At 35.6% G+C, this 11,485-nt stretch overlaps 1 protein-coding gene across 1 annotated transcript; it reads left to right on the top strand.

Annotated features, from left to right (window-relative positions):
• The first annotated feature begins 4,723 nt into the window (after positions 1-4,723).
• LOC139709088 (uncharacterized) lies at positions 4,724-10,788 on the top strand. Its single transcript, XM_071621050.1, has 3 exons — positions 4,724-4,957; positions 7,122-7,251; positions 7,708-10,788. Exons 1-3 carry the CDS (start codon positions 4,897-4,899, stop codon positions 8,006-8,008), a joined length of 492 nt encoding a protein of 163 aa, XP_071477151.1. The 5' UTR covers positions 4,724-4,896; the 3' UTR covers positions 8,009-10,788.
• The last annotated feature ends 697 nt before the right edge of the window (positions 10,789-11,485 follow it).

Below are 11,485 nucleotides of genomic sequence, written 5' to 3'. Positions count from 1 at the left end.
GCTGGCAATTACTGGCAGCAACATTAGGAGAGTGGCATAACGATTCAATGCGAGCGAGCGAAGCGAGCGAGCTTGAAAAATTTGACATTTTACAGTCCAACAACTGCCGTCATAGCTATTTTTTTCGCTTTAGAAATTACGGGGGAGGCGCACCGGGCTCAACTGCTGGATGCGAGCGAGCGAAGCGAGCGAGCTTGAAAATTTTGACATTTTACAGTCCAAAAGCTGCCGTTTGTAGCCATATTTTTTCCCTTTTTTTATATATATACATTTTTATTTTATTTTATTTGTTTATTCATTTCTTTTTATTATCATTATTATTATTATTATTATCATTTTTTTTTTTTTTTTTTGGGGGGGGGGGCTTTTTGGGGGGGCAAAAATGCGTTTTGCCCCCCCACTTTTCGGATTGGGGGGGCGGCCGCCCCCCCTGCCCCCCCACTTCCGGCGCCTATGATTATAGGTATACTTTCGAGGCACCGGGCGGGACCTATGGTTTTAACCAGAAACTCGAAATTACAGGCAGTTAGCTCTAGGCCTATACTTGCTTTATATTTGGGATAAAAAATGTAAACAAAAAAGACGGGGAAGATGAGAGGTGAGAATGTGCGGCATGCGATGTTGTGAAGGGATCCAAGACCGATTACTACGAATCAGCGCACATTGTCAAAATTGCTATTATATGCGATGTCGCAATTTTGTGAAGTTACATTTCAAAGAGTTGTCCTAGCAGTGCGCGATGTCACAATGGTGACACGACACGTGCTCCTGCGACAATAATTGCTCAGGTCTTCTCCAAGGACTTAGGGTTAGGGTTATTGTTAGGGTTAGGGTTGTGATAGGGTTTTAGATTTAGTATGATGATGAGAGGATTAAAGGATTAGGGTTAGAGTTATATGTTTATGGTTACAATTTATGTTTTATTTTTATTTCATTTATTTTCATTTATTTATTCTCCACTCATGGGACGGATAGCCCTGGTCAGCTAAGAGCTGTTTTTCACAGGGGTCCGACCATATACAGTATTACAAAAAAAAAAAAAAAAAAAACACAAAAAAAACAAAACATACAATCATTAAAATGTACAAACATTGAAACACACGTAAAAGGAATAAGAAAGAGATAGAAAAAAATATTTGTACAATATATGCAATATGCTTAGAAATACACACAATACATTACAATATAATATGCATTACATTATTAAAGAAAAAAACATTATTCACACAGAAGAAAGGATGCCTCCATCGCTACACATTTTTTCTCTTTTTATATGTAATGAGTTCCATGACCTTTTACCCCATGACCCTTAATCCAGATCAGTTCAGCTTCAGAGAAAACATAATTCTATCTAAATTATTATAATAATGAATTTATTAATTTACTATTATTATGATTTAAGTCCTGTGTCCTTGACCTTGTGCCCTGATAAATCCAAACCCCCAAAATAATTAATAACTGCCACTCCAAGATGTATTGTTATTACATGTCAGGAGGAATCGTTTGAAGGATAGGATAGAATTTATATCCTGATAATTTAAATCATTCCATAGTTTAGCTCCTCTGTACCTAAGGGATCTTTTCCCATAGTTATAGTTTTTGGTCGAAAGAGTTGTAGTTTCTTTTCACCTGACCTAGTACGATACACTAACTCACGGTAACAAAATAACTCACATAGGTATGGCGGATAAAAGTTAAACACAGCTCTGAACATAGTACATGCTAACTGTTTCCACCACCGTAAATCAAGACGGTCGAGTTTCAGTACAGTGTACAATGAATTTGAAGGATATCTATAATCAACATTCATAACAATTTGTAAAGATCGATTTTGAAGAACTTGCAATTTTCTCAAAAGCGATTTACTAGCGTTGCTCCATACAGAACTACAGTAATCAAAATGACATTGAATTAAAGATTTAAAGAATGTCAAAGCAACATCTTTATCGATATATGGACGCAGTCTTCGAAGCAGGTACATATTCTTCACAACCTTATTCATTACAAGATCAATATGTTTGTTCCATGTTAAATTGTGATCAATGACCACACCAAGATATTTACAAGATTAACTTGTTTAATTTCATTACCATCAATATAAATATTTATGACAGTTAGCCAGATCATTTTGAACATATTTCAAACGCTGTTGTGTTCCTATGAACATCAGTTCGCATTTCTTCACATTCACTAACAATTTATTTTGCTTTAACCACAGTGATAAACTATTTAAATCGTGATCAAGTTTAGTAACAATTTCAGGTATGTTCTCTGGTATGTTCTCTTTTCCTTAGCGTGCAGATATTTCAATTTCATTCAATTCAATTCAATTTATTCGGCAACTGTATGATACAACATAAGAAATTGCACATTATGAAAGACATGACATTCAAAGGCCGGGACCCCTTGTAAGCAACTAGTGCTTGTTATGGGGCCCCTTCGCAGCAATCAAACAATCAATAACAAAAATGCAATTAAGCATATATTAAGCATATCGAAATTTCTGTCGTAAGTAATAAATCAAAAATACAGAATTACAATACAATATACACATAGACATACGCAAGCATACACTCAGTAAAAAAAATGCAATGCAAGAGATTGGTAAAGGGGTGAAGAAACGAAGATAAAGAAAGAAGAAAAAGTACAGCTGTTGAAGTCTACTCAGTCAAGGATGATAGTTTTTTAAATGTAATGCGTTTGAATAGGGTTCTGAAACGAGTAAGTGTAGTACTGGATTTAAGATCAGAAGAAATTAAATTCCATTCATGCGCCCCTGTGAATCGAATAGAATGAGACCTTGTTGTTAAGCGACAACTTGGAACTCGAAGATTATCTTTAAAACGGGTTGAGTATACATGGAATGACGAATTTGTTCTAAACATGTTTTGAAAAATGGAAGGGAGTATCCCTTTATGATACTTAAACATGAATACCAATACATTAAGTTGCACAAGTTCAAATATAGGAATAATTTTATTTTTAATGAAAAGAGGTAGACTCGGACTTCGAAAATCACTTTTTGTTACAAGCCGTACCGCACGTTTTTGTAATCTGAACAGTTTGTCAATATGAACTTTGTATGACTTGCCCCAAATTTCACTGCAATAGTTAAGATGAGGTAATAATATTATTAAAGCATTGTAAATAGAAAGCAGTATTTTTCTTGATAAAAAAGATTTCAGTTTAGATAAAATTCCTATACTTCTCGATATTTTAGCAGTATAATGTTTGTAATGTGACACTTCCAATCGAGAGACTCATGGATTAAAATACCTAAAAAAATTATTGATTCAGTTCTATCTATAACAGCACTTTCTATTTGTATTGGAGAAAGATTTTGTGGTATTTTCTTTCTTTTGGAATGGAACAAGACATACTTTGTTTTCTTAAAATTCAAAAACAGTTTATTGCATTTAAACCACTCATTTAACATACACAGTTCTTTATTTAATGTAAGTACAAGTGAAGTAACATTTTCATGAGAGTAAAATACCACAGTATCATCTGCAAAAAGTGAAAATCTCAATTTTTTTGAACAATTAATAACTAGTATATCATTAACATATACAAGGAATAAAAGGGGCCCAAGTACAGAACCTTGCGGTACGCCAAGAGTTACATCTAATTGAGTGGATTCGACACCATCGACCACCGCATACTGCCGTCTATTTGATAAATAACTACCAAACCATTGTAGAGGTAAAGGCCTCTTATTCCGTAGAGATGTAATGTCGTTAGCAGGATGCGGTGGTCGGTGGTGTCGAACGTCTTTGAGAGATCCATATACACCACAGCAATAGTTACCTTCGTCAATTTCTTGAAGAATGTAGTCAGTAAAGCAAATAACACTAAGTGAAGTAGAATTATTTTTACGAAAACCGAATTGCTCGAAATTATGGGAGCAATGTCACCGCGGGAGCAAATGTCATTGAACCGTCACAATTGTTTTTGTTAGAATTTTTACATTTCACAGAGTGACATTCGAATCGGCATTCGAAGCAGCGCGCGATGTCAAAATTGCTTTGTGATGTCACAATGGCATCATTTCACAAAATACAGTTTAGTGCACTTTTTGGAAGAAAAAAAAATCGTTATACAGTATTTAACTTGACAGGGACGTCATTTTCTAAATAGTGTACTATGAGTGTCAAACAGGCCAGTATTCTGAAATAGTTGAAAATACATATAATCACGCGAAGCTCTTTCAACAAATCACTAGATGATTATTTATTTTTCCAAAATATAATAGGGGCCTACTGTAATATATGTTGTAGGCCCCTGTATTATGTATATCAGGATAGCTCTTCCAACCAATCACTTATTTGATTCAGAGGATACGTTATTATCCAAATTACCCTTATTTCTGTGGTTAATGCAGCTCGACACGCACAACATATATACGTCAAGCGCTTCTCGAGAATGTTATATGAAAAAAACAAAACAAAACAATGAACCCAGTCCAAAAGTACGAAGGCCGTATTGAAGAATGTGGTACTGAGTATGTACACTTGTACTTAGTACAATGTACTCACAAAACCAACCTTTTGCTAAAACCCAAACAGGCAACAACAACAACAGTGTTATTTGTGTGGCACGTGATGCTTCTCAAAATCAACAGACATAAAAATCGTCGGCAGCAGAAGCAAAGGAAGCATGCACGCAACTGAACGCACAGCGCTAGCGGCGCCTCGAGTTCAAGTGTGAAGTCGCACACGGCCGTGCGGGGAGCTAAACGTGCAGGCATGATCATATCACATCGCATCGGATCGCTAGCGAGCGCAAAGTTATCCTGCTGGTAGAAATCCTTATAGAGTTATAGACAATTTTTGTGGATTTCTGTCGACTGAATATCCGTTTCGGCGACCTTCGTTACGTTTCCAGTGCATCTGCAGAATGACGCCTTCTCTTACGAGCATTACCGGCGTATTAATAGCGGTGTTCAGCGCCTTTGAAGGTAATTAACAATGCTAGAACGTTTGTCGTAGGTCTAAATTCTACATTAAAAAATGTTTGGATGCTTGGTGCAGGGAGGTGGAAGGTCTTTCTTCCACCTCCCTGCTTGGTGGTAACCTAACTGATGAGTGATGTACATCCATTTGAAGTCATGATGGTACGCATTGGTGCGGGGGGGGGGGGGGGGGGGAGGCATTCATGAAGCGTTTTGGTCGGATTCTGACAAACTGTAGTGTTAGAAGCTACTGAAATGCTTCCGTCTGATGAGCTGAGAGCAATTTTGATCCGCAAGGGCTATGACTTCGGTAATCAGATGCTCTACACATCCCCTCTATGGTAAATAATCACAACAGAAAACAAAAGCAAGTGATTTTGAATAGTGCCAGTGGGATACATGACGAGGACACTGTACCCAAAACTAATAACGTTAGAAAAGTATTTTGTAATTGTAGGTTTTGAACAGATATGTTGAGTTCTACACAATCCATGCGCCCTGTCGCTGTATAGAAGTCACAGCGTCTAATCGGGCTATAGTCTACCTACAATTGTATGGAATAGATATCAATGTGTACGTAATGGTTCCGACTCCCAAATGAAAACAATTGAAAGTGGTGTTCAACAAGGAAATTTGCTCGGTCCATTAATAATTGTTATTTATAAGTTACATCAGTGATTGCCATAGATCCTCAGACACACTTTTGTGGATAACTTGAATGGTCACCCTGACCCCAGTATTTTGATAACAATGAATGATGAATAAAAAATATTATGTAACAGTGGATTCATGCTGACAAATGAAGTGTATCACTGAATATCAACAAAGACAAGATATATTAGTTTTTCAGTACCGGTAGTATGCTATAGACAGCCTCCCAGACAATATTGCATTTGACAGCACTCCCCTAGAAGAAGAGTCTTTCATTGAATTTATAGGTGTTCGTGTTTGTGTTGATAATTAGCTTTTATGAAAGTATCATATTAATGACATAAAAATGCAAAAATATTTCAAGTAATATTGGTATAATGAATAGGTTAAGATATCTTCCTTCATTGGCACTGAGACATTCGTATGTCACTTTATTCAGGTTTAGGGCAATACATATCACATATTATTAGATTTTACTTCTTTTGCCACAAAAGATTGTACTCATACTAATTGCTTTTTGAATATAGTCTTCATACCTGAGCATGTAATGATACTGTGTTTTTATTTCATAAGATTTTGAAAATAAATGATTTATATTCATTTCAACTTGGACAGTTCATGTTTGATTACAATTGTGAGCAATTACCTAAATTATTTCACCATTTATTTCAGCAAAGTTAGCATGTACATAATTATCCCATATGGCTGTGACAATCCAGTGAATTTGATCTCCCCTTTACAGAACTACACATTATACCCAAAATATGTTTGTTTATAAATTATACAGGACCATTATTTTGGAACAGCTGTGATAGATAAGAGTAACTTGCTGAATGTTACTAAAATTCATTACAGTTAGATATTAAGAAAAAAAAAGAAAGAAGGCCCTATATTTGTTGTCAACATTTAGTACTACATATTATCATCCATATACATGTAGGATGTTTTAGCGGCACATTAACAACACGTGTTGTTGTCCGTTCAGTTTTTGCCATGCAATATGAGAGCATATTGAGTGTATTTTTGATTCGTGCAATATTGGCCCTAACTTGAGCAATATTCCCTGGTATCCCATTCATAGCCATCCTACTGTTAATGTGACGACTTTTTACAATTAATTCCTCCTGTCTTGACGATGGAATGGCTAGTTCACAAACCTCTCTCTTGAATCCCTTTTCTTCTTCTCCTTTCCTTCTCCCTTCTTCCTGTTCTTTGTTGTGTTGTAATGTCATTTTATCTTTCATTCTTGCCATATTTGTATCTTTTGTTTACTTAGATACTTTATACGTGCATTTTGTTTTTGTTTTTGTTTGTTTTTTTCTGCATGACCAACTGTGTGTGTATACATGTATCGTTTCATGTTACCATATTTACCTGGTCAACATGTCTCGATAGATATTGTCTATGGTGCAATGCAATATTGTTAGTGGCATCTTATTTTGAATTCGTATGTACTTTTTTGTTATGTTTAAGTACTGTTGACCATATGTATTTCTTCTCTTTCTGTTTTATTCAACAGTTGTGTATGGAGACATCTGCCCAATTGACTATGGGTTCGACTGTCCCCGGCCTGGCATTGATCCATATGACTTCTACACATGCTGTAGAATCAATGGATTACCCACATGCTGTGATACCAGTGTTCTTGCGTAAGACTGCCTTTGTTTTTCCTTCTTGCTTCCAAGAACATACGTTTCATTGTCAAATATTACTGTTGGCAAAGTCATAACTAATTTTCTTTTATTGATAGCTTAGTGATGTATTTTTTCTGGTAGCATTTGGATTCTGTCACTCATTCATTTTCTTCTGTCCGCTCTTTCTTCCTGTCTATCTGCATGGCTGTCTTTTGGGAAAAAAAAACAAACAACACAGATATAATTCTGAAGTTTAAAATTGTAGTGCACACTGTACAAAATAATGGATAGTGTATTTACATTGATTGTTCATTTAATGGATAGTGTATTTACATTGATTGTTCATTTCCCGTGAAGTTCACTTTCGTTAGCAGTGAAACTGTGAATCAGAAAAGTGTAGCTTTGCTGTAAGGGGATTGTATCAAGTTACAATCTAGAGACCTGGCGATATTTTCATCTTTGTTTTTGCAGAGCATGGGCAGTAGGTGTGATTGTGGTCACCATCCTGTTTGTATGCACTGTCTTTGGCATCATCTTCTGTGCCTGCTGTCCGTGTTGCTGGCTGGCTAGCCGGCGACGCCGCTCTCAGTACGTTGTGGTGTCCCAGGAGGCCCCTGCACCATACCAGCCACCTGCAGGCACCACCAGCACCACATATGTCTACAGTTACCCCACTGCTCCCAACCCTCCACCACCAGCCTACCCTGCAGGTTCTAATCAACCCCCTCCAAATTACCAAACAACCCAAACTACAACTTATGTCAAGCAATAAGGTCAAGCAAATGCATAACTTGTGATCTCAATATTAACAGAGTTCCAAGTCTGTTTGAGGATTTTTTTTTCCCGATGAGAAAGTTCTTGTTATGAGTGGAAACCAGACAGATAAAAGTGCAGGATCACTGAAGAAGGGGAGAGTATTCATTCTGCAGAATCATTGTGCCTCTACATGCTACACTGTGTTTAAACTAATTAATGTACTTTCAGATCTTTACTATATTCAGCAACCATTAAAATGCTTTTCCTAAATGGCATACATGTTGCACACTCTACTGTACCATAATTGTATGGTGTTAGAACGTTACTGTGACCTATGATTTCTGACATTCGCCAGATCTATCTCGAACTGGTATCGGGGAATTACTACGTAATGTTCCTAATTGTGCCAATGTTGAGTTTGATGGTTGAGAGTACCATAGGATGTGTTTCTGACCCATCCAATTAACTCTTTCATTGAAAGAATTCATACACACACATTTGCAAATACAATTGTATGTTATTATGACATTTTACTGGTAAGTTGGTAAGTCATGATGTGACAAGTAACATTACATGATATGTTCTTCTTTTTTTTCCCATTGCTAATTGATTTACATACAGTTGAGTGCATCTAGTGTTAATAGTGTTTGACAAAATGGGGCTGTGCTTAAAGAATTAAAGCAAAGGTAATCACATTTTGTACAAGTTATTATGACGTGTGAAGCGTTGTTTTCAATGCAAATGAATTGTCATCTTGCAATTAAGTCTTGCATGATTCAGAAAAGGGAAATTTTGACATGTGCCTTTTCATTTCACTGAAATTTATTCTTTGCTGTTCAAATATTTGTCATGCTCTATCAGACATTGTTAATCCAAGCTGCCGTCATGTTTGAATAGACAAGGTGATAAACATGTTTTGAATAAAAATTATTTTATCACATTTGAGAAACCTGAAGGAGCAGTGTCTGTTCAGGGCTTTATATTTTTATTGATAATGTGCAAGTTCTGAAGGTACATACTACATATGTATGTAGATGTGAATTGTTTTGTCATTAATATGTACAGTACTTCTACAGATTTTCATATATGGTCACACTTTTGAAAACAGCTTTGTAAATGTAGAAATTTTACTGTTTGCTGTCTGTTAAAGGCAATGCTTTTCAGTCATTTTCTTTGTAAACACTAATTCATATCAGGATCAATTGTTCCAGCACATTACACAGAACATTAAACATATCTGTTCAATATGCCATAGAAAATAAGATTGTGTTACATACTTTTCCCTTTCTTTTTCTTCTGTTATCCTAAAAGTCTGAAAGGGCTGTGAGCATCTCTTTAATGGATTGTTGCGCTGTAGAAGTGTACACCATGATTATTATGATTATTAATCAAAATTATTGATTTATACGATGTACTGTTATGTGTGTAAATTTTAAGTTGAAGGCAGTACTGGAATGTGTGTTTCATATAGCAAAAATTTTCTCTTTTGATCAATTTGGATTAGGTTTTATTTGTAACATGCTGTCAAAGCTATTATATTCAGAAACATACAGTACATGTACTGTCAAAGCTGTTATATTTGTGAGGGTTTTACTCTAACTTTTTACGAATTTCACAAATCACTGTCGGGCTGCGAATGCAACAACACACGAAAATATCACGAACAGACAGGCTTTAGTGCACTTGCAATAGTCTCAGTATCAAATCATGAAAACAACGTTTTGCAATAATGTCTGTGTCCTTATTCGCAAAAAAAAAAGTATCTGTACATGCAAAAATAAAAGCTTTTACAGTAGACTGCAGAGGGCAAGCTTATTGTATGGTGAGTCATCAGTAGGCAGCTGTAATGGAGTTGGAGTTTTTCATCTTATAGGTACCCATGGTATAGAGCTATACATCCCCCCTCCCTAAAAAAAGTCAGTGATAAGAATGATATAGTTTTGTTGTCACCATGTAGGTTATTGCGTTATGCTATAAACATGCACAACTCAAGAACTGCCACATATTTTCCATGTGTTGTACAATTATGTCACTACACAAAGTTTGCCATGGGCTTATCAAGATCAATCCAAAGAGGTATAAATGTTATAGTTCAAATTGAAGACCTGAATATAAGAACGACCCAAGTCCAATTTTTGGCCAAATTCAGTTTGACATGGGAAATTGTAGCTTATGCATGGACTCATCTTTTGTATAAATGATAAATCCTAATTACCCCTGGAAGTGCCTGAAATGAATGAGTTAAAATTTCTATCAATGTAAGAATGAAGGACTTGGGTCATTCTTACATTCATATTATAGCGCCCTCTCTCATCCTTCTCTCATCTCTATAGCAGAATATCATGTATATGAATCAAAGAACGACCCAAGTCCACCACACAAAATGGCCTCTCCACAATTAATGTAAATGTGAATTGTCATAATAATATATGTTCTAATTTGTATATACAATGTTGCCTTCCCATCACATTAAATAGAATATTATTGGACAAATAAAAAAGATATGAAGTTTTTTTTTAGTTTACTCGAAATGGTCTTCCATGGACTTGGGTCGTTCTTATATTCAGATACTCAATTGTTTTAGAGGATTATTTTTTCCCACAATAATGGGGAAGATTTTTTATCTTTTATTTATTTTTTAATTTTTTTGTGGTGGTCCTGTCTTGGGAAGATTTTTTATCTTTTATTTATTCATTTATTTTTGTGGTGGTCCTGTCTTGTATGTATGTATTTATGTAATTATGTACATTTTAAAAAAGTGATCACTTATGTAATTTTGTGTTTTATGTTGAAAAAAAAATTGCCTTAAATTGCTACATCTTTGATTGTGAATAATACATTATATTTTAGTTTATAGCCATATTTTCTATTTCCTGAAATAAAACTTTGATTTGGTTATTTGCAGATGAAAATGTTATTCTTGTTATGTGGTTTCTTGGCTTCACTGTAAGGTTGATATATCTGGCAGTATCTCTGTACAGACTCTACTTTCACCTGCCACAATGCCCAAGAGCTGACATAATACACTGTCCTCATCACATATCCCATCATCCTTAAAGAGGAACATTTGTAGATCTGTTACACATCTGTTGAAAATTCTTTATCCATTTCAGATATTCTTCCCAGACATGACTGACAGCGAGTCATGATATTTGGCTGAAACTCCTCTGATATACACTTCCCTAGAGCTCTAGTACTGCAGCAATAATAAAAAACAAAAACAAAACACGAATCTGTGCCCCCTAAAGAGCTATTTCAGAGTTTTCATGCTGCTCACTAAGCAAAATTACCCTAATATATGTACCATGTAGTGTAAGTAACTTGAGCCCACACAACTTCACACTCAATCGCGCTCACTCTCTCTCCCACAAACTATTGATTATGACCTACACGTGTACTTATATTTGTGGAGGGGAAAAAATTGTGTGTACAATCAATGTACAGGTATTGGTTCAGCATTGCAAACAGTATAGTTTAACAATGGTCATAAAAC

Source organism: Diadema antillarum, unplaced genomic scaffold (genome assembly GCF_040938485.1).
Source record: "Diadema antillarum isolate AM-2024a unplaced genomic scaffold, OU_Dant_1.0 seq00001405_RagTag, whole genome shotgun sequence".
In the NCBI taxonomy this organism is placed as follows: Eukaryota; Metazoa; Echinodermata; class Echinoidea; order Diadematoida; family Diadematidae; genus Diadema; species Diadema antillarum.
The sequence above is the reverse complement of the archived record's forward strand: the minus strand, read 5'-3'. Positions and strand labels throughout refer to the sequence as shown.